Source organism: Grampus griseus, assembly GCF_964374135.1.
Source record: "Grampus griseus genome assembly, chromosome: 5".
Lineage (NCBI taxonomy): Eukaryota > Metazoa > Chordata > Mammalia > Artiodactyla > Delphinidae > Grampus > Grampus griseus.
Genome location: NC_138998.1, coordinates 125,286,640 through 125,310,767, shown reverse-complemented (window position 1 = coordinate 125,310,767; position 24,128 = coordinate 125,286,640). Strand labels below are relative to the sequence as shown.

The following is a 24,128-nucleotide window of genomic DNA, read 5'->3' as shown; positions in this document are numbered from 1 at the left end:
ATATGATGTATATGTGTATATGCATGCAGTTAGAATATAGAACATTTACTGTTTAGGACTAAATGGGCATTAATTGGATCAAAAACGATAGGCAAAGAGTTTGTCATACATGAGGCTCTGTTTTTTTTTTAATTCCAGTATTATATCTGTTCTAGGCAGTGGGTATCACTTTTTCTCGGGCCTACCTAAATTCATGCTTTCGGAATTGGTAATTAATTCCACGATTGTTGAATAACAAAGGTTTCTATCGGGAGAACTGATTTTCTACTGTGCACCAGCAGCAAGAATTTATTTACAGACCTTTGTTATGAATTGGAAGAAATTTGGGGTCAACTTTAGAATATCTATCCTTTAAGCAGAAAAATAGCTTCATACTGTCAAATGGCAAAACTAAAACAATTTAATAATGAGTTTGTTGTCCTTTATTCAAAGGAAGACAATCCATGGATTGGGGGAATACAGCACCTCATAAGCAGTAGATCACTGTTCTAATGGGATTTGGGACAAGAGCGCATTTATAGAGCTTTAGAAGGGTCAACACTGAAACGGCATGATTGTCTAGAAGGTCGGGAAGGGAATTTCCTTATAAGCCTAGCAGGTCCTATTTTTAGGGTAAATCAAGCTAGCTTAAGCTGAGTTGGAGGATTGTGATTGGTTTGTTAGGATTTCTTGACAGGTGTTTACCTTACGTACAGGCTGGTATAGGTTTAGATTTGTGATGTGGACCACACCACTGGGATGGCCTTCATTTTGGGGGTCCCAGTATAAGAATTAGCTTTATCAATATTAACAGAGGCCATGGATCCATCAAGGAGCTCTAACTTGTCATTTGAAGCCAGGTCAACAGTGTCCCCAAAAGAATGTCAAATTTCAAGGAGTGAAATATGTGGGTTAATTCTCTGAAAGGAATGTTTACTCTCTTCACTCACTTTTTTTTTTTTCAATTTATTTACTTACTTTTGGCTGTGTTGGATCTTTGTTGCAGTGCACGGGCTTCTCATTGCGGTGGCTTCTCTTTGTTGCGGAGCACAGGCTCTAGGCACGCGGGCTTTAGTAGTTGTGGCATGCGGGCTCAGTAGTTGTGGCTCATGGGCTCTATAGCACAGGCTCAGTAGTTGTAGCGCATCGGCCTAGTTGCTCCACGGCATGTGGGATCTTCCCGGACCAGGGCTCGAACGTGTGACCCCTGCATTGACAGGTGGATTCTTAACCACTGCGCCACCAGGAAATTCCCATCTTTTGTCACGCACTTTTGTGGCACATCATTTTTAGCCTGAAACTCGAGCTCTGAAATAATTGTGCAGCACCTAATGGATGTGAGGAACATGGCCGCCTCTCCACACAGGGAAATTGAAGCTGTGTACAGTTTCGGTAATCACATTTCAGTTTTCTGTATGCTTTGATTAACTCCTGCATTCTTTCTCACCACAAATACGTGCACACACGCACAGGGGCAAAACCTTGGAAAATTACAATTTTCCATTTTAATTTGAGAGTCAGCCTGGTCGCATCAACAAAACCTTGATGGTGTAGGTCCAACACCCAGCTCTGCCTCTTCATAATTCTGTGGCCTTGGACAAATCCTTCAGAGCCTTTTCCTTCTGCTTAGAGTTGGGATGGATGATTTTACAGATCCTTTCAGTTCTGTGATTCTGATTTTAATTTCAGTTCTCCTCTGTTAGAGATAAAATGGGCAATTTCAGGTGTTCTGGTTCTGCTTAAGTTTTGTTTTGTTTTGTTTTTTGGCATTTAAAGGAAAGCCCTACAGATAGTCTTTTCCTTTTGAGAATGAAAATTTGTTTATGTTAAGGATTAAGTGAGGTACTTTATTTGGCCTTGAAAGGGGTTCACACTCAAATCTTCTTGATTGTGATTCTACAGAATAATTACATTGAAAATGGAATATTGGAATGTTTTCAAAGCATTTTCGTGGGGTATAATTATATTATGCCCAGGCTAAGGGGAAATTATTTTTGTGAGGAAACCAGAGCTGGAATAGAAATAGCATTGCTGTGTGCTTTTTAAAAGATACTCACTATACGAGAATCTGACCCTGAGGAAACTGTGAACTGATTAAATAGTACCAAATAAGTAACTATATGAGGCCAGCTATTCAGACCAGGGAGAAGTTCGTTTAAATGCAGAAACAAGATGGTTTTCATTAGCCACAAACCTTAAAGTTACATAAATCCACGGATGCACTGAGCTATGGATCCGTGCCTTCTCCTTGCCAAGCAAGACTTTTCAGCCAGTGAAACAGAGAGTTCCTTGTTCCCTTTTCCTTTTAGTTGGGACTGTGTGGGGAGGAATGTTGCCAAGCCAGCTCTATAAGGAATTTTGATCTCCTTGATGATAATAAAGAGAAACTTTTTGGGGAAAGGGAACACCCAGTTTGAAAGACAGCAGGAGAACTTGTTTGAGAAGCTGCTTTTGCGCTTGTAAATTGCATTGATTCTAGGTGTAGGTTCGGGGTCACCTCTGCAGATTGGCCCAGATTAGGTATATATGTATATTTGTTTATTTTAATTTCCCCTTAAGCTTTTGGAAAGCCGTTTTCTAGCTAACTTGCTTTTGGAAAGTCCATTTTCACTTGAGTAGCTTGTCTATGTAGTATGAGCCTTAAATATTCTTCTGGCCGCAAATGGTTGTTTTTAAAAGATTGACAGCATTTTTAGGTGTAGTGTTTGAGTCTCTGTAGTTCAGAGCATGCTGTAAATAGCCTGTTGTTTTTGAGGCAGTGTGTGCATGTGCCATTGTTTCAGCCAGTTATTCTGCCCGTTGTCACTGAGCACTGTTTTCCCATGGGAAAGCATCTCTGGTCTTATGATGTCAGTGCAAAGTCATTCAGGTTACAAGAATTATCTTCATCTTCAGTCTCTCAGAAATGCAGGGACCATGAATGGCCATTTATAGCAGGGTGCCAATCGTTTAGGTGTTGTCTTGGAGTTCTGCCAAGTAACCTTAAGTTACCTTAGATAATGTTAAGATGAAAACAACATTAAAATGTAATAGTTATTTAAGTGGTTATATTTCCCATCCACTAAAGCTTTTGTATTTCTTTTTATTAAGAGAAATGTTTTTTGTAAAGTTAGGAATCATTATCTTTAGGATAACTTTGACAGGGTATGCATTTTCACTGGCTATAAATAACTTACTCTAGGACTGAAAGATTTAAGTTTTAAGAGCATCCATTTTAACACGTCCTGAATACGACCTTGTGTATGATGTATTAGGCTACTTTTTGAGGCTTCATTCAGAAAAAAGGGATTTGAGTAAACCTGTTGGGCCCTTGGAAGGCTAAGTATTATCTTCCATGTGACCACCTTGGCTGGTGATGGTTTCCTTCTGGATGAATGCCAGGGAGTGGGCTGCTCCCAGCAGCTAGGCTTTGTTTCTTAAATGGGTTATTTGATTCCAGTAAGGATCCTGGGTTGTTTGTCTTGTTTTAATTAACTGAGCCAGGGATATGTTTCTTAAAACCTGAAATTCTTTGCAGGTGGGCTTCATTAAGAATAGAAAAGCTTCTGGTTCAATCTGTTATCTCCCAGCGCCTTACTCTGATCTGGTGTTGGCTCGGGAAAGAATTTTTGCCCAAGAAACATGTCTTTGTGATTGAAGTATTTATTTGTGAAGGGCCTCTTGTAATGTCAAATGTAACAGATATATACGTACAGCCAGTTTTATAATTTCTAGCATAATAAGTTACCCTAAGTATTGAGGAATCAAAGTTTGAACTATTACACAGCTCCATTCTAAGAAAACGGGTCATGTTAATGATCATACTTATTTTTTTAAGTTAATATTAGATCTCATCTGGTAGAAAATCCAAAAGGAACTGAAGCATCTGTTTTCTTGTCTTAGCTCCCATTGTCAAAAGGAAGAGATCATAAGGCAATTAAAGATGTTTTCCAGTAATTTGATAGGGCCATAATCAATTCATTTGAAGGGAATGGGAGAAAGATTACCACCATTTGGTAGTTGGAACATACAAACATGCAAACAGATGGCATCAAAATAACTGTAAAGTCAAGAAGACAGAAGGATAACAAAGTGAAGAATGGAAGAAATAGAAAGATGTTAAGAAGTCAAGCTAGGAAACAATCGAGAAACAGTTGATGTGTTTGTCAGGTAGGGTGACCAGTTGTCTCAGCTTGCTGGGGAGTCTACCAGTTTTAGCACTAAAAGTCTCACATCCTGGAAACCCCTCAGATCCAAGCAAACTGATCGGTTATCTTATTGTCAGGATAAGGACTTGCCTGACTTACTGCTTTGTCCCCAAAACTATTGGGCCAACCCAATACATCAGTGCCTAGCATGTGTTACATACTCAAACTTACTGAATGAAGAAATGTTAGCTGCTGTCATTTATTATTGTTGCTGTTGTTATATTGGAGTTGCCTCTCAGCAGCTAGGAGGTGAAAGCGTGCAAACACCAAGACTTCTTAAAGTAGGTGAAAGAGAAGCAATGGCCTAATCTTTAGGAATGTCTTATGCTGTGGAATTGAAGGAATTTGAGTTAGTAATGGGATAATCAGGAAAATAAAGAGAGCCAGGGTAGTTGATTGCGACAGAAACCAAGAGAAAAGACTTCCAAGGAAGAATTCATGTATGGCAAAGAAAATGAAAAGTGACAGGTATTGAAGAAAAAGGCTTTCCTTTCTCAGGAGGTTGTATGTAACCTTTGAGAAAATTGTTCGGATGGTAGGAATGTAAACCAAACTGCCAGGGTCCTGAGAAGCAGGTAAGAAGGTGGTATCAGTGAGTGTTTAAATCACCACCTGCTAGAATTTGTTGGAAGTGATGGGAAGATGACGGTTCCTCTAGAGCAGAGGCAGGCAAACTATGGCCCACTGGCCAGATCTGGCCTACCGCCTGTTTTGTAAAGAAAATTTTATTGTAAAGTAGCCACACTCATTTCACATATTGTCTGAGACTGCTTTTGCATAGCAGCAACAGAGTTGATTAGTTACAAGAGACTGCAGGGTTCACAAAACCTAAAATATTTACTCTCTGGCCTTTTACATAGAAAATGTGCTGACACCCTCCTCTAGGGGATAACAGAATGGAATGAGGTAATTTTTGTCTATTTGCTTTCTTTCAGTAGAGGAGATCAGAGCCTATTTGTGGATGTATTATGGAGCTGGAGAAAAGGAGGAACTTATTGGGTATCTACTGCTGTGTAATAGGTTACCTCAAACCCAATGGTTTAAAACAACAAACATTTACTATCTCAGTTTCTGTGGGTTGGGAATTTGGGAGTGTCTCTCTTGAGGTTTCAGTCATGTCAGCCAGGGCTGCCATCAGATGAAGGCTGATGAGGCTGTAGGATGTTTCCCAGCTCACTTACATTGCTGTTGACAGGAGACCTTGGTTCCGCATCACATGGGCCTCTCCCCACAGGACTGCTTGAGTGTCTGTACAACATGGCAACTGACCTCCTCCACAGCAAGTGATCCCAGAGAGCAAGGAAGAAACCCTAGTGCCCTTAATGACCATGCCTTGGAAAACACATATTTTTGCCCTATTTTATTTGTTGCTACAGACAAACCTTGATACATTATGGGATGGCCGTGACGAGAGCATGAATCCAGGGAGTAGGGACCATTAGGGGTCATCTTGGAAGCTGGCTACCATGGGGGAGAGAAATTGGTACTTCATTGTTCCTTGAGGGGAGGATATGGAATGAAGGGCCTTTGCACATACAAGGAGATAGTAACTATGGAACACACTGTGGAGAGTCAGAGGTACAGAGAAATGTTAAGATGGTGGAGGTAGAATTTATTCAGCAAAATAAATACCAACAGTGGTAAAGGGTCATTAGTCCCTCTGTTCAGTTAGGGGTAAGGCCCCAAGATTCTAAGACTGGAAATCTTTGGGACAGGAATGAATTTGAGCAGAATAAAGTACAATGGGGAATGCAATGGTGATTTCATTATTAGATTTTAAATTCCTTGATAATGGAATTTAAAACATGGGCAAAGCCCATATTTTATAAACAAGTACATTAATAAATTTTATATATTTATCTATATATTATAAATGTATTTTATGTCCTTCATTGCATCTAAGATAGGGCCTTATCTATAGGTATCTGATCATTATTTGATTTTTTCTCAATGTTATTATCTTACTACCTACTTCAGTAAAATGGACAACATTTATATTCTGATTTTGAGGATCAAAGCATTGAATTTTCTCTTATTCCCTCAGGAAAACTGTGAAACTTCCGTTTATGGAACATTCTGCTTAGGCTGCTTCTTTGCATCTCTTGGAGAATGAGCCTCTCAGTTTCTGGCTTGGAAATTGCAGGTGGTGGGCAAGGCCGCAAATTGGGGAGTTGAGGGGTCCTAGCTATTCTGCTGACGATCCGATACTGTGGCCTCAGCTGCTGTTTGTTACATCTGGCAGCAGAGAGGTAGAATTTTACTAAACATGCCATATAAAGTAGAACTAGAAATGCAGAAAATGTTACCTGAAACATGGTTTTAGAGATTGTGCCAGGAGCTTTTGCACTCAGGTCTATGATAGGTCTCAGCTAGGTTCAGTACAAGATTATCTTTTTTAAAGGACAAAAATCCTCTTACGGATTTATGGACAAAATATATATGATGATGACTAGAACGGACAGATGTTTGATCTATTTTTACATTTCTGTGGGGGGAAGTGTCAGGAAGCTATTTCTTTAACTGAAATCTCTTGGTGTAATTTTAGTGTTGTTTTTTTTCCCTCCTGTGAACAATTTTTAGAAATGATACAAGTTATTATAGAATCACCCAGTTCTCTGCTGCATGAATGGCTTCTGTTGGAAGTTAACTCTTCTTAGCATGGATCTCACACATTTCCTCCGAAGCTGGATTTAACAAGGGAGGGATTACTTTGCCACCGTGTCTTTTGATACCTTGGTTTCGCATAACACTTGCACTCCTGTGGATTTATTTTTCATCTTTTGCTGATTTTTTTTTTTCTTTTTGAGCTATTAAGTGAGGTAGTATGGATATTTCAGAACTTCCATTTTCCCTTTTAAAAATATTTATATGGGGAATTCCCTGGTGGTCCAGTGGTTAAGACTCAGCTCTTTCACTGCCTAGGGCCCGGGTTCAGTCCCTGGTCGGGGAACTAAGATCTCGCAAGCTGTGCCGTGTGGCCAAAAAAATATGTCTATATTTATATGAATGTAATACTGGTGGGCAGAAGGGTTTGGAAATACAAAACGGCACCCATTTCAAAGTTATTTTGGCAAAATGGTGTGTGTCCTGCAGTGGTCATAGCTAAGACCTGTTGAGAGCTTGCTACACAGTAGGTGCTCTGCTGGGCCCTGGGTGAGACTTGTCACCTCTTTGCAGCGTAGCTGAGGAGATGAGACACCAGCAACCTTACTGTACTCTTCAGAGCTGACAGAGTGATAACCAGAGAATGTTCTGGAGAAAACCGATGGAATGGCCAACATATTCATTCATGTTTGTGCTTGGTAAATTCTACAGTAATTTTTCAGTCCGAAAAGTTATGAAGTTGTCACTTGCTAATTAGTAAAACGCCACTGATACCATGCCCTCAGCTCTGGGAGGTGACATACAGCCTTACTCACAGAGCTGGTCACCATGCAGGGACTTGGCATTGTTCTTTGTGTGAGTCACTTGGAGGTTATTATGAGAATATGGTTTCCTCCAGAGTGATTCTATTTATCGCAGAAAAACATCTGATTTTATTGTCAGGACCTTGCAGTAAGCAAAATGGATAAACTTGTCAATGAAATCTGCCATGGGGGAAATGTATAAGCTTTTCAATGAATAAATGCTTTTCAATACTGCTAATTTCTTCATTTCAATGTTAAAAAACCAACACTGTATTATATGTGGTTGGAGATGTCCGTAGCATACATAATGCTTAACCCAAAGGAATTCATAATTGAGAATTAGGAGGAATAGAACTATTTTTGGCATTGCTCCAGGCCACATTTCTCTTTACAGCCCTTCCCCCCAGCCTCCACCCCAGAGCTATGGATTTTTGTAACTAACCAAAACTTATTTTTTCAGGTGCCCACTGATGGCAATGCTGGCCTGCTTGCAGAACCGCAAGTCGCCATGTTCTGTGGCAAACTGAACATGCACATGAACGTGCAGAATGGCAAGTGGGAGTCAGATCCATCGGGGACCAAAACCTGCATTGGCACCAAGGAGGGCATCCTACAGTACTGCCAAGAAGTAAGTCTCCGCTGGTGGCCAGCGGTTCATGTTGGGTCACATGCATGTTTTTTTAATTTAATTTCTTTTATGTTTGTATTTTATCTCTTGCAGTGAATGTCTTGGTTCCTAATGATTCACCATACCATTAATATATTTACTTGCTTTACCCTACAGTATGCATAAATATTTTAAAAATTATGTCATATAATAACCATCAATAAACCAACTGAAATATAATCTTGTATGTCAGATATACTTTAATTTAAAAAAAAAAAAGAGAAAAAACCCAACTGAGTAAAGTTTAAGATACCTTGGCTCTTCCTTTTATCTTTAGAGTATATCCCACTGTGGCTAATGCAAAGTATTGTGTTTAACAGTGACTAGGAATTGGGAGATTGGGGTTGGCATATACACACTACTGTATAGGGTAACTAATAAGGACCTACTGTATAGCACAGGAAACTCTACTCAGTACTCCGTAATGACCTGTATGGGAAAATAATCTAAAAAAGAGTGGATATATGTATATGTATAACTGATTCACCTTGCCGTACAGCAGAAAGTAACAGAACGTTGTAAATCAACTATACTCCAATAAAATGTTAAAAAAATAAAATTAAAGTGACTAGAATTAATTTTCTCTGTTACCAATTTGATATATTTTAGTTCATTTATTTGTTTATATTTAATTTTAGTTTTTCTCACCTTATTTTTACGACTTGAAAACCTAAAACATTTACATTGTTAAAATATTGAAATAAGAAGTTGCACTCCGAAATCTCACTTGCCATCCATCCTCTGTTAAAAAATATTTTCATCGTTCTTGATTTATCCTTCTTGAAAAAGAGAGAATTTGTATTTTTCCTTCTTCTGCTTATACAAAAGGTAGCTTACAATAAGCACTGTTCTGTATTTTGCTTTTTTAATATAACTTTTAGATCCTGGAAATCACCCCCTTGCCATTTGTAGGGATCTTCAGCCTTTGTGTAATTTCTCCTAGTTTTCTTGCTATTATTGTATAGGGTTTTTTTTTTTTTTTTTTTTTTTTGCGGTACACGGGCCTCTCACTGTTGCGGCCCCTCCTGTTGCAGAGCACAGGCTCCGGACGCGCAGGCTCAGCGGCCATGGCTCACGGGCCCAGCCGCTCCGCGGCATGTGGGATCTTCCCGGACCGGGGCACGAACCCGTGTCCCCTGCATCGGCAGGCGGACTCTCAACCACTGCGCCACCAGGGAAGCCCTGTATAGGTTTTTTTTTTTAATTAATTCAGTTTAAAATAACTGGAGTCCAAGGCATTTTGTCCCACATTTCTAGACAGTTATATATTCCTACAATATGTGGCTTTTTGTGTTTTAAGAACGTTTAAAGGAATTAGTCTTACACCTCTTGGCAAAGCAAAATTTCTTACCCTACATAAACAATGGATAACCTGGCAACATTTCCTTTGTTGTAATCTTTTATGTACAAGAAAATTTTCTTTAGCCCTGTTGGATCCAAAATGAGTGTTTAATGAAATATATATCTGTGTGTGTGTGTGTGTGTGTATATATATATATATATATATATATATATATTTTAACATATACATATATGCCCACATGTATTTTTTTTTATTGGTAGCACTATAAGAAAAGACAATCTAAATTCTAACTCGGGTGTTTTGAGAAGCAAAGAAGCATTTGCATTATCACAATATATTGCATATCAAGTAACTTTTGTCTTGAAGGAGTATGAACTATGATGTGAAAAGATAATTCTTCATGTTTAAGTAGAAATCACTAATATTGGCATCCTCTATATTATTTTAAAAAACATTTATTATATAGGGACTGATAATAAATTCACTTTTGCCTGGATATGACATTTCTAAAATATACATTTTTGGAAATAATAGTTACATTCTATTGAAGAGTTCCTCTAGTACAGTTTTGTAGATGAGTTATGAGTTGGTAAATTGGAACTCTGTGCATGCATGCTTTTAGGTTTTTGATACCATTTTACTTATCTAGATACACATGCAGATTATGCATTCTGAATGTTAAATAAATTTTTTTAAAGGCTACAACTCAAATTTCCTTAATGACGTTGACCACATAATTTTCTGTTGAATGGCTATTTTGATGTATATATCGTAGTTGGCATCTAAGTTTTTCTTCAGTGTCAGTCATGAATAATCAGATGTTTCTACATTTGTATGATGACTCTATAAAAATTACTCTTCATGACCCTGAGAACAACCCTATTCCCACTCCACTTAGAGATCCCACTAATGCCTGGGTAACTTCGCTTCCTGTTTTAGTCTGTTGTTTGTCCCAGGGATAAGCCACAGAGTGGTTCTTCATAGTCCCAGCCTTTGCCAGATTGTTGGTGACCATGGGGTGGAGGTAGGGGGAGGAAAGTGAGCCCTTTGGTTGTTTCTCCTTTGTCTTGAAATTCTGGTTATATCTGCCTATCTCAGTTTACCACCCACTGAGGTCTTGTACAATGATACACAACAGGTCAGAGTCTTAAGATGGATTAGACAAACATTAGGCTAGAGAAGTTAAGAAAGGGCCAGACCATCAGGGCTTGTGGACCCTTTTAATGAATGTGATCTCTATTCTGTAACACCAGGATGTGTCATGGAAGGTGTCTATTATTTTAAAAGAAAGAGAATGACTGTACATTAGCATTTCCAAAAGTCACCCTCTAATAAGAACGTACTGTATAGCACAGGGAACTCTACTCAGTACTCTGTAATGACCTATATGGGAATAGAATCTAAAGATTGATTCTATAGAATCACATATTTGATGTATATGTATCCAAAGATACATGTACATATATCCACTCTAAAGAGTGGATATATGTATATGTATAACTGATTCGCTATGCTGTACAGCAGAAACTAACACACCATTTTAAATCAACTATATTCCAATAAGAATTAATTTTAAATTAAAAATAAATAAACTTATCAATCACCATTTTATTGTGAATCATCATGAAGGGCTGAGTCAGAAGGCTGGTCAATATGAGCACTCTGACCCTGAAAAAAATAAACAAAAACAAAAGCCACCCTCTTGCTTTGTCACTCTGACCTCATATCTAGTTTCTCAGTTCCCTGGGACCCAACTGGAGCCTCTACTCCAGAGCTGTCCAGGGCAGTAGCCACTAGCGGCGCATGGCTGTCGAGTGCCTGCAGTGTGGCTATAATGTGTGCTATAAGTATAAGATATCAACAAATACCATATTTCAAAGATTTACCTGCAGAAAGAGTATAAAATAATCACATCAGTAATTTCATATTGATTGCATATTGGAATGATAATACTTTGTATATACTGTTGTAAACATCATCTATATGTTACTAAATTGTGAATATGTATGTTATTAAAATGAATTTCAACTGTGTCTTTTTACTTTTCAGTGTAGCTACTGTGGAATTTAACATTACACTGGCATTATGTTTCCATTATATTATATTTCCACTGAACACTGTTGCCGTCCTGCCCCGCCCCATTCCACCAGTGACTCTAGGCTGTAAGGGTCTTAGATCCCATGATCTAGCAAGTGGGAGAGGGAAGCGGAAGTGAAGAGTCCCTCCAGGCCTTCCCCCAGAATTTTACTGGTGCTTGGGAGTTAGAGAGGCTTATTTGGGGCCTTTTAAATACGTCTTTCATTAGAAATATTTTAGTGCAAGATGATTATATGAATACTTTTCTAGAGTCCAGTGGTTCTCTCTTCCTCCTTCAGACTTATATCTCTGGGTGCTAAGGATGCAATGATGAGTAAGATACAGGACATGTTCTTAGAGGGAGATCGCAGGGCTGAGAAAGGCTTATAAAATAATTTTAGCAACTTAAAAACTGATGATGATGATGTTGGCACATGGCGATAATGTTGATAATGCTAGTACCAACTAAATTTTATTGAGCATTAACAAGGTACTGAGCTACCTTGCCAAGTGTTTGCTCTCATTTTACCGTCATGATGCCTCTGGGAAAGAATCCTGGGAAAGAAACTTGGCTGATTTGCAACATTTAAGGGGAACAAAGAAACCTAGGATCAGAACTAGGTGGTATTATGTGCTGGAAGTCGAGCCAGGTTAATATCTAAATGAGGAAAATGATGAGAGTGCAAGTGTGATGCAGACCAGAAGTGACTGAAGTATAATTTTTGACAAGGCAACTCATGACTGCCTTGCAAAATGAATGCGTATCAAAACTTTTACTCAATTCATTAATTGATGAGGTAACCTGTAAGATGTTAACCAGTTTGACTTGAAGAGATTTAAATCCTTTTTCAACAAACTTCATTCACATGGCTGTGAACAGGAATTATCTGATCTGCATTGCATGAGACAGAAAACATTTGCATTGCTATCAGGTATCTACAGTATCTACTCCTACAGGGTTGTAAAGTAGCCTATAGAGAGTCAATCAGAAGAACATACCCTGTTTAATCAGGTCATCTTTTCCCCTACCACCCCAGGCTTAGGAAGACAACACCTGCATTTCACTGCTAGAACACCCAGTACATAATCTCTTTTGCCCCTTTCTGAATAATGGACATTTTTAATAATAAAACAGTCTCCTAATTTGGCAAATAAAAGTTCATTATTGATCTTTAAGATAGCAATTTCAAGGGAATAGCATGGGAAGAGCCAAATTACAGTAGGTTCCAGGAAGAATAACATGTATGGGTGTTGATGCCATCTGTGGTCTCTCTGAGGAAAGTCCAAGAGGCAAAGAGCCTGTGGGCAATTCATGGAAAAGGGAAAGGCTTTGTTTTTTGTTGGGCTTTGTTTTTAAAGAGAAGGAACTTTAGCTGAGGGAAGCTTACACTAAACTGTAGGAAGGGTAGATCCATCGTAAGAAAACTAGTGACTGGCTGAGTCTTAGAAAAGAGAATAAAAGATGGGGAAATAGGGTGGGTTAATTAGGCAGTTTATGTCGTCAGGTGATTGAAATCTACTCGTACATGGAGAATATTTTCTCCCATTGATGGAGAGGATCTTGGGGTAGGTATAGCTTACAGAATTTTTAAAAAGGCAACCAGTAACTGGGTCCTCAGATATCGAAACTGAGACTCAGTGCTGCCTGGGATTTCTCTGTTGGGGTCTCTTGTTTTCTGCTTATCCTTTCTCCTTTATGTTCACCTCATTTTCTCCTGCAAAGATGGCTTCCTTTAGGAGGCCAGGGAAGATGGCAACTCTGGGAGTTTGTTGTTCCAGTTTGGATTTCCAACCCCATTCTGCCAGTGTGCATTCTAATTCCCAGATAGGGTTCTCGTTGGTCCTGCTTTCAGTCACCCATCTATCTTTGGACTAGTCACCATATCCACAAGGACTCAGTATGTACTGGGACTGGCCCATCTTGGTCATGAGGGTGTATGGCTTGTTTGGCATCCCAACCAGAGCCAACTGGTGTGGGGAGAGGAGTTCTTGCCAGAAAAAAGGTTGAAGAGTGGCATGGGGGCAAAATAGAATAATGACCAAAGCCCAACACAATGGGCTTAGAAACACACAGTGCCTTTTAAAAGTTTTATAGGTTGGAGAGTAGGTAGCTGAGGGAATTCACATCATGACTTTAACCAGCTTTGGGGAAGGTATTGGGGGGTGGGTGCTGGAGAGGTGTTCACTCAGAACATTTAAACAGTGTTCAACTTTTTCTATTGAATGGTACATCCTAAACTATCTAGAACAATGCTTATTGACATTTTAGGGTCTTTCTGCCACTTTCCACTTTGTAGGTAGTCTAAAATTTTTCTTTTATAATTAGAAATAATAGTTTCATTTGTAGGATTGAATTTTTGTGTGTGTTATTGGATAATGTTTATTTTCCTTTATTTTCTTTTAGCTCCATATTTTAATTTTAGACAGTTAATTGACTCCCTGCTAAGAAAGCCAAAGAAAATCATGTTTGTAATTTTTCCAACTCCCCTTCTCACAGATTTTGTAAGCTATATTATTTTTATATTTTTGAAGTTTAATATTATGGTCTGTTCTATTGTCATAATTCTCACAGTCGTAGGTTCTGTCTTTAACTGGATTCAGTGTTTACAGCAAATCCTTTCACCAAAGCATCTCTATTCCCATAATGTTTATTTTGATTCCTCTATTTTTTTGGGTGCCTGTCATCTTACTTAGTTATTTCCAGAAGTTGTTCTTATAGAACAATAGTTTAGTTATGTATAGAATTCCAGGTTGACAAGTATGTTTGTTCAGCACCATGAAGATGCTTATCCACTATATTCTGGCATCATTGTGCAAATTCCCTTTTTTTTAAATGTACAAAACCCATTACTGTCACCATTTACAGTGCTATTCATTTACTGATTACTTTCTCTCAATAGTGATGAATCATTTTTTTCTTTATGTTCTCAGTCCCTCTTGTGACCAAAACACAGATGTTTTAGAGACAGCTGGCTGAGTCAGAGAGGCAGCTGTGAGCAGTCTGTGGTCCTAGGACAGAATGAAACCAACTGAACTCATGATCGTGACCTCTTTTTGACCTTTTGCTAACCAATTTAACTCACTTGTATAGCTGCACATCGTATCTGTTGGTGCTTAGCTTAATATGATGTGTCAAATATATTTTTTTGATAGTGAATTATCTAGTCCATATCTTTCATAGTTTCATGTTCCTCTCAGTTTGTATTCCCTGCTGTTGGTTGTTTTGTTGTTATTATTAATGTTGGCATTTTTGCCTCCTGATTTCTTTGGTCCTATTGTTGGTCAAGGGCAAGATTAGGGAGAAAAAAGTAAAAATCGAGTCTTTTACCTTTGCTCTTATAAAGCCCTTATAAAGTTTGATTGGGAAGATAGTTTGAAACTTAGGTTTGTGTAATCAGCGTTTTATCTCATAGCATACGCATTCTTGGTACCCATAAATTCCCTCCTGTTCCCCAATCATAATAATTATGTTTTTGCCCAGTCATCATTCAAATACTTGCATATTTGAAATATAAAATTTTTCTTTACATTTCTTTATTAGCACAGTCAGCACTATTTTTTCATTTTTTTTTTTTCATCAAATGTGTATTGAGGACTGCTGTAGACTTAATGTTTGTGTCTTTCCCAAAATTCATATGGTGAAGCTTTAAGGTCCAATGGGATGGTATTTGGAGATGGAGCCTTTGGTAAGTAATCAAGTTTAGATGAGGTCATGACGATGGGGGCTTTGTGATGGGATTAGTGCCCTTATAAGAAAAGACACCAGAGAGCTTGCACAGTTTGCTTTCTCCGACCGTTCACACAAAAAGATAATGTGAGAACCTAGAGAGAAGGTGGCAATCTGCAAGCCAGGAAGAGAACCTTCACCAGAACCCAACCATGCTGGTACCCTTATCTTAGACTTCCAGCCTCCAGAACTGTGAGAAAATAAATTCCTGTTATTTAAGCCACCTGGTCTACGGTAATTTGTTATGGCAGCCTGAGCTAAGACTAGGACTTACTTTCGCTCCTTTGGGCAAAAGGATTTTAGGCCTAAAGTGTCACTGAGAATTACTGTTTCTAGAGATCATGCTTTACAAAGCATTTTATGCAACACTCGGCTTTGACTCAGAGCATGTGGTTTGTCATTTAGTAACTGCTTGTGGACGGCCTGTTGTTGGCACAGAGATTGGAACTGAATAGGGCAGATGTTCTGCCCTGCTCTCTACACTGAAAGAACCTCTCCTGAAATGGCCTTGTGGTCTCCTCCTGCAGAGACTGTTTCTTTCCATTGATAGAATCCTAAAGAAACTTTTAAGCAAGAGGTAGGGGTTGCTGGCCCTCAGTCCAAATTTGCCCTCAGTTTATTTTTACCCATTTGAGATGTAGGTGCCATGATAATGCTCAATAGTAGAGTGATAAACATATAGCAGGGCCTTAAATATTCAGTTAAATGTACTAAATGATCACTAAGTACACTTCCTGAAAACAGGAAGCAACCCTAGATGGTTCTTTATGTGACCCTGTGTTAATATGTTCTACTGTTGACTGTTGAATTATGTTTTCTAGCAGTTACAACCTCCCCTTCAATCTTGGTTGGACATGAGACTTGTTTTAACCAGTAGAATAGAGTGGTAGTGGTGCTGGTTTAGTTCTGGGTCTAAGCCTTAATTCAGCCTAGAAGTGTCTCCTTTTGCACTCTGGGAAGGCAGCCATGTGGAGATGCCCAAGTAGAAGAGAATGGAGGCCCTCATTCAATAGCCCTACCTGAGCTCCCAGGCAGCTGCCCGCACCAGCCACGTATGCAAGGCCAGGATGGACTTTGCAGGCTTCCTTGCAGTACTCTAGCTGACGACACCATGTGAAGGATCACTCAGTCAACTCACAGAATTGTGAGGAATTCTAAATTATTATGTGGTGGCTAACCTCCAAGATGGCTCCCAACAGTGCTTGCCTCCCTCCTCGTATTCGCATCCACACGTAGTCCTTAGTCTCCTCCCGCAGTGTGCAGGAGGATATTGCAGAAATGACGTGTACGACATTTGAGGCTGGATCATAAAGAGCACGTGGCTTCTACCTTACATACTTTTGCTATGGTGGAAGCCAGCCACCATGTCATGAGGACACTCAAGCAGCACTGTAGGGATGTGCATGTGCTGAGGACCTCGGTGCTTCTGCCAGCAGCCAGCAGTCACTTGCCAAGCAATGAATGAACCACTTGGAAGTGGATCCTGTAGCCTAGTCGAGCCTTCATTTGACCTCAGCCCCAGTTGACATCTTGACTGCACCCTTGTAAGAGACGGGATCACTCAGCTCAGTCTCTTCCAGACTCCTCAGGCCCAGAAACTGTGTGAGATAAGAAATGCTTACTGTTTGAAGCTATTAAGTTTTGGGATAGTTTGTGTGCAGTAATAGATGACAACAGATGTTCCCTTGACGATTATTGTCCTCTGTAGAGGACAATAATCCTTTGGTAGAAAAAATCCTTTGGTAGAAAAAAGTTCCTTTCCTTCATTCTATACTAGATATAGAAAGTGCTGCCAGCGCAGAAACAATTTGAAAATAGCTATGTAAATTATTCATCAGTTAACAGCCTAAGGTGGCCATTTGCCTTAATGAACTGTTACATTACCCAGGTATTGGCCTAAGGAACCTAGAAGTCTTATAAGTAGATCAAAACTAGGATAATATTCCCCTTGAAACATACATTATAAAGCCTAGGAAGAAAAATTAGAATTTTTAGATTTTGTTGTCCTCTTTCTTTTGAATGAAATGAGGTTTCATTTCAAAAGAAAGAAAAACAACACTGTTTTATTTAAACCAAAGGCTTTAGGTTGAGAGAAGAAAATATTGGAAGTATACTTCAGTTCTTCATCTGAAGAGTTTTATTCTGTCCCAAATTTATTTCAGGCAAATTGAGCAGATATTTCCTGATTCAAGATGAGATTTCGTGTCAGGTGTTGCTGAGTGGCCAGACAACATTGTTGGCTAATAGGAGCTTCTAAACACACAATTAGATAAATTGAGAAAAGAATTTAGGAAATTGAAAATGTAGAATGGGGCTGTAAAGTAGAGGATCTTGATTGTAAATCTGGGTTTAGAGATCTAATTCTAGAGATGAGTAAGGGCTATGGGATTGTTTTTAGCAGGAGTGTTTTCTGGTCAAGACACTTTTGGAAAAATTAGCCTATATCTAAGGGTGATTTGGATTGGGGAGAGAAGGGAATTCCAATCTCAAGATGCTAGTGTGAAAGTGATAGGAAAGATCATCATGCCCATCCTTGTTGTATAGATGAGCACATACGAGATACCCCAAGATGCTGTTATAAGGGAGCCCTTAGGGTCAAGCACAGTGAAGGCAAAGCATGGGCTTCCCTATCAAACCTTCATTCAGATGCAGCCTTTGCTCTTTGACACCTGAGCAGTCCAGGAAAGCTGCTTAACCAATCTTAGACCACGTCCTCCTTTTATGATAGGAGCACACAGGAGTGTATTGTAAAAGTTAAATATGGTCAATTCAACGAGAAATTGTGTAAGTCTCAGTACTGTTCTTCCTCCTCTTTTAAGGAGAGAACTTAAAACCCAGGCTCTTCAACCCTCTGCATCCCTAACATGCAGAACACATCCTGGGAGGCAGGGGCTTAGAGCAGGTGTCCACGGCTCTGCTAATTTACACTGGGAGCAGGTCTCTGGAGGGAGCTTTGAACAGGTTAAGCCTCAAGTGCTGGCAGAGATTTCCATCTGGGAAACTTAGGTGAATGTGGCTTTGTTTCTAGTCTTTCTATTAGATTATGGGTAAACTCTCTTTTTCCTAAGTGTTTTCTTTTCCGCAATTAACAGTATGTGTTTTCTGTTTCTTTAACCTTCTTGCTCTAAATGAACAGCTGTTTTGTCTATAAGTTAACAGGATCGCTGAACAAAGCATACCAGTGCCTGGACCAAACAAAAGCTGATGAGTTAAACAAAGCCATTTCCTTTGCCCAGCTGTCTACTCTAAAATATATAACATGACAGGGACTCCCAGACGAGACTTGTTTGTCAACCTTGCTGCCTTCATTCTATAGTGATGTGAAGTTAAAATTAATTTTAAAAATAACAACACGAGATCCTTTAAATCTAATCAACTTTGAGGGCATATCATAGACACACTGCCATGGTAGAAGCTGTGGAACATTCTTGGCCATTATTATTTTGCTCTGTGTGCCGTCTACCTTTTTGAGCTTAAAATTGACCTATAGATGACAGGCACCTATGCTTTGTGGTTTTGGTATTTGAAAGATGCAAAAATTCATATTAAGTGAAAAATTTTAAGTAGAGGTATCCAGCTATCTATATACGAGTACAGATATATTTTCTGCATTATTGGTCTGTATGCTTATAAGGATTGCTTGCATAAACCATAGGATTCAGAGGTAAAAGAGATGAAACCAGTTTGGATATTTTTTCCCACACAGTTTTCATTTAATGAGATTAATGTTTGATTTAACATTTGTCCTTGTTACTGTCTAGCTCCTTCCGAAATGCATACTCAGTTATTACATATTTGCAGTAACACTACAGACTTTTATATTTGCCGCCTTATTTATTTATTTAAAATGTTTTTTTCTATAATATATTTTTCTTTTTAGCTTTATTGAGGTACAAATAAATAATCTTGTATAGATTGGACTTTTTTTAAAGTTTGTTTTTTTATATATCTTTTTTATTTTTATTTTTTATTGGAGTATACTTAATTAACAATAGATTTGACATTTTAAAAATTAGAAAATTAGACATAAATTGACAGAGAGAGAATGAGGATCTTGGCTGTACATGGACACATCTGTTTGTGTTTTCACATTCGTGTCCTGTCCTATTTATTTTGGTGTCTGTACCTTCCTCATTTGTCTTTACATTCAGCACGTTGGTATGACTGACTTACACGTCGTACAAGGTTCTTGCACAATATTTTCCAATTCTAAGTATGAATGTATGCATATGACAGTATATTTGCATACAGTGTCAGAAACAGACTTGGGCCACGTTATTGGGAAATAGGCTGGTGCCCTGAAACATTTTCTGTGCTTTGCTCTTAGATAAGGTCATCATTGTGAAAACACAGCACTGCACGTACTTTCCATTATTGCACTGGTGTTTCATCAGCTGCATCTTGCTTCCCAGCACCTCATTAAATTGTAATCAGAGGGCTCCCCTGGTGGCGCAGTGGTTAAGAATCCGCCTGCCAACGCAGGGGACATGGCTTCAAGCCCTCGTCCGGGAATGCCGCGGAGCAACTAAGCCTGTGTGCCACATCTACTGAGCCTGTGCTCTACAGCCCGCGAGCCACAAGTACTGAGCCCTCATGCCACAACTGCTGAAACTCACACACATAGAGCCCATGCTTTGCAACAAGAGAAGCCACTGCAATGAGAAGCCCACTCACCACAACGAAGAGTGGCCCCCCTCACCGCAACGAGAGAAAGCCTGCATGCAGCAACGAAGACCCAATGCAGCCAAAAATAAATAAATTAAATTAAATAAATTAAAAAAACATTGTAATCAGAGAACAACTTCAGTTTCCAGTTCTCCTTCTCAATTAAATTAGATATTGTCTCCAATATCTCTCATTATTACAAGAATTTATGTTGAGAAACAATTTAAGATATTATTTTTCTTTGTGTTCCAGAAAATTTTAAAGGAGAGACTATGTTATTTTAATCCAGAAACAAAAATATATTGTTTAGCACACGCTTTGTTTTGGCTTAGACTCTGAAGTGGAAGTAGTTTAGAACTTAGAATTAATACACTCTTTGAGTGCTCAGAGATATCATCTACTTTTTTTTAAAGTTTATGATAAATTTTCTTTTTTTAATTTATTTTATTGAAGTATAGTTGATTTACAATGCTGTGTCAATTTCTGCTGTACAGCAAAATGATGTGTGGAATCTAAATTATGACACAAATGAGCTTATCTACAAAACAGAAACAGACTCAGACATAGAGAACAGACTTGTGGTTGCCAAGGGGAAGGGAGGTGGAGGAGGGAAGGATTGGGAGTTTGGAATTAGCAGATGCAAATTATTATATATAGAATGGATAAACAACAAGGTCCTACTGTATAGCACAGGGAACTATATATTTAATTTCCTGTGATAAACCGTAACAGAGATGTCACCTACTTTCATTGTTGTGTTCTAACTTCATCAATTTCATCTTCTATGAAATGGAGCCATTATCAACTGATAGAGGTTTACATGATTTGCTACACATAAAACATTTGCAATGATTCAGACACATAATAAACCTTCAATTACATATATTTTTTATACTCCTCTTGGATATGTTCTTTGGAAAAGAAATTGATATGTAAAACTTTCACAGGATGAAAATATCCTATGATTAGGCTACCTCTATACCATTTTACTATAGAGTTTGATTTTTTGTTTCATGTATTGTTCATACATGCTACCTAGGTGCCATCATGCATTTACAATTAAGATCTTGATTTGTTTATATTTTTGTTTTTTCACTTGTAATGTAAATTTAAAAGTGTGACTTTGTTTCCACTGGACTCGTTTTTTAACTTTTAGTTCTTTTTAATTCAAAATTTCAAGCATATGTAAAGGTAGAAAGAATAGTATAATGAATGCCCCCTGTGCTTATCACTCCAATAATTATAAAATCTAGTCATTCTTGTTCTTTGAGAAGTCTGGAATCCCAGTTCTCTATCTTACCTCCTTCAGAGTCCACATTATTTTTTGCAAGCTCCTTGTGCAGATAGATGTGTTGCTTATCCCTTTTGCACAGCTGTAAATTGATTAAGATGAATGAAAGGAACACACGTTATTTATTGACTTCTAACTCACATGTTTAAAACACCAGTTTAATAACACTACATAATTTCTAGCATATTTTTTCAAAAAGAAATATACTGGAGAATTTGATTAAAAATTGATTTTAAATGTTGAAAGACTAGAAAGAACAGTAAGTAAATTTTTTCAGAATTAGGAGCAATTCCCATGACCCTGACCATTAACTCTGTTTACAGCTTTTTATTAGCCACATTTGATTTTGTGTTCTTGAAATATCCTTGGTCATTTGGAATCTAGTTGTGTGTAAATATGACTTTTGGCATGAATTAATCCCTTGTCCCAGGTGGCCTGTTGCAAAAGGATACTCCGAGGGTTCCCCTGTTTGTCCTTTTTTTTTTTTGCGGTACGCAGGCCTCTCACCGTTGTGGCCTCTCCCGTTGCGGAGCATAGGCTCCGGACGCGCAGGCTCAGCGGCCATGACTCACGGGCCCAGCCGCTCTCGGCATGTGGGATCTTCCCGGACCGGGGCACGAACCCGTGTCCCCTGCATCGGCAGGCGGACTCTCAACCACTGCGCCACCAGGGAAGCCCACATTTTTTTTTTTTTTTTTTTTTTTTTTACTTTTCTGTTTGTCCTTAATGTTGCAAATAAAGGAAAGTTTTTGTAGGACTCTAACAATATATGTCTTAAATACTTTTATATTTCTGTATATATACCTATATGTTCTTGGCTTTCTTAAATATCATCCATGTATTTTCTTGGTTTGTGTATTTAACAACTTAAATGTCATCTTGTCTGAGATTAATATATTTTCAATTTGGATAGACAGAGAAAGAGAGAGAGAGAGAGAGAGGGAGAGGGAGAGAGAGAGAGGGAGAGGGAGGGAGGGAGGGAGAGAAAGGGAGACTCTAGATTTTTAAAATTTAGAATGAAAATGTTCTGATGGTGACCAAGTTTTAAGGTAGTTTTCTGTAGTGAGGAAAACCAATTAAGTTACCAACTACAACCTTCTAATATGGATCTAAGATTGTTTCTACTCTACCCCTCTTGGTTATTAGTATTTGAAATTTCTTCAGTTCACTTAAAAAAATTTTTTTAAAATATATGTACAGATAGATTTGCTTTCAAAGATAAAACATGTTTGTATGGCCAAAATAACTGCTTGTTACAGATGCCTGGGCCAGTCAGATGGGCCTCCTTAGCCTAAGTGAGAGCTTGGCTTTTAATCTTCCTAAGTATCTTCCTTAGCTGTGTATTTATTAACATTTATTAACATTAATCTATTGCTTTTTATATAAGATGCTATCACTGGTAAAAGTTGCTACATCATACTTGGAAGAATAATATTAGAAGGCACTGAGTGCTTATTTTTCTCAAAAGCTTATAATCCAACTATAATATCATACTATTCAGATAATCTTTTTTAAGAGATACATTGATAATACCCAATGGGAGCTTAATATATACTAAATTTCCCTATGTCTAATGGACTGAACTTAGCAAGAAATAATCATTACCTATTTATCATGCACTTACTGTGCTATCACAGTGTTGACCACCATTGAGGGAACACAAAAATGAATCATATTGTCCCTGCCTTCAAGGAGTGTATATTCTAATGGGGCAGGAAGGCACATCAGTGTAATAGGAGGTGGAAAGTGGTCGGTGATCAAATACAAGCGATCGGATAAAATGCTTTGGATTCAGAGGCTGAAGTGATCAGGGAAGGGAACATTAGTGAACCAACTTTTGAGCTGGGCTTTTTTCTTGGGTGTTGTTCATTCGGAAGGGAAATAAAGCTACCAAAATAGCTTATGTTTAAAAGGGGGCTTATTGAAGGAGATGCGGCACGCCTCGCTGGCGTTAGAGGTGCTCAGGTGGTCCCTGTCTTGTTCGCTGTCTATCGCTGTCTTGGGTACACAGCTGTCGCATCTTAGCTTCTCTCTCTGTACCTCTTATTTCCCTGCTTCTTCCAGAGGCCTAGTTCCCATTCCCCTGCGGGTTTTGACAGGCACCATCTCTGGCTACGACTTACCCTGCCTGCCAGCCGTGTATCCTCCCTCATCTAACCAGAGCCTGGATGTGTTAGTTCACAACTCTCGAGGAAGGAGAATGCCGTCCTCAGTGTGCTTTCCTCAGGCTGTAACCAGCTACGGGGCTGGAGCTGCAGAGTTAAAATATGGTCACTAATGAGTGCTCTTCCAGAGGACGGGGGGCTAGAGCACTGCAGAGAGGGGCAGGCATGTTGGCAGCCTCCTGATCACCTTAAACCAACGTTAATGAAGGTGGAGCAACACAGGAGGAGGAAATTGTGTTTCCTGCCCTTGGAAAGTGTATTTTCACTGGGGAGGTGGTGCACGTGTATACCTAACCCCAATGTGAGGAGCACTGCAATAAATACAATAAAGCATTCCTGAAGTGGGAGAGAGGGATTGACATCTGTTACACTGTGAGTGGAGGAGGTTTGTCCACCTGGGAGACCCTACGGGGCCTGGGCATCTGAACTGTGGTGTTAGGGTCTTAAGAAGAGTGTGTTTGGGGCACAGGGTGTGTGTTTCTTCAGCGGCTGCCTGTGTAATTCAGGAAGGTTTGTAGGAACTGAGGATGGTTTGCCTTTCAAGTAACTGGCACAAGCTGGATTTGTTTCTGCTTTAAGTGTTTCTTAATACAGCTGTTGTCATCGAAATTTTTTAATAATAAAAAATAGTCACTCATAATTGGGATGCACATAGGATACA

The 24,128-nt window shown here is 38.8% G+C and overlaps 1 protein-coding gene across 2 annotated transcripts in view; it reads left to right on the top strand.

Annotated features, from left to right (window-relative positions):
- The window catches only part of APP (amyloid beta precursor protein), a 275,180-nt gene that overhangs the window by 49,743 nt on the left and 201,309 nt on the right, over window positions 1-24,128 (top strand). For both annotated transcript variants that reach the window (XM_082654428.1, XM_082654427.1), the window contains exon 2: window positions 8,034-8,201. In XM_082654428.1, coding sequence (XP_082510554.1) covers window positions 8,034-8,201 — 168 coding nt within the window. The remainder of the gene's footprint in view (window positions 1-8,033; window positions 8,202-24,128) is intronic.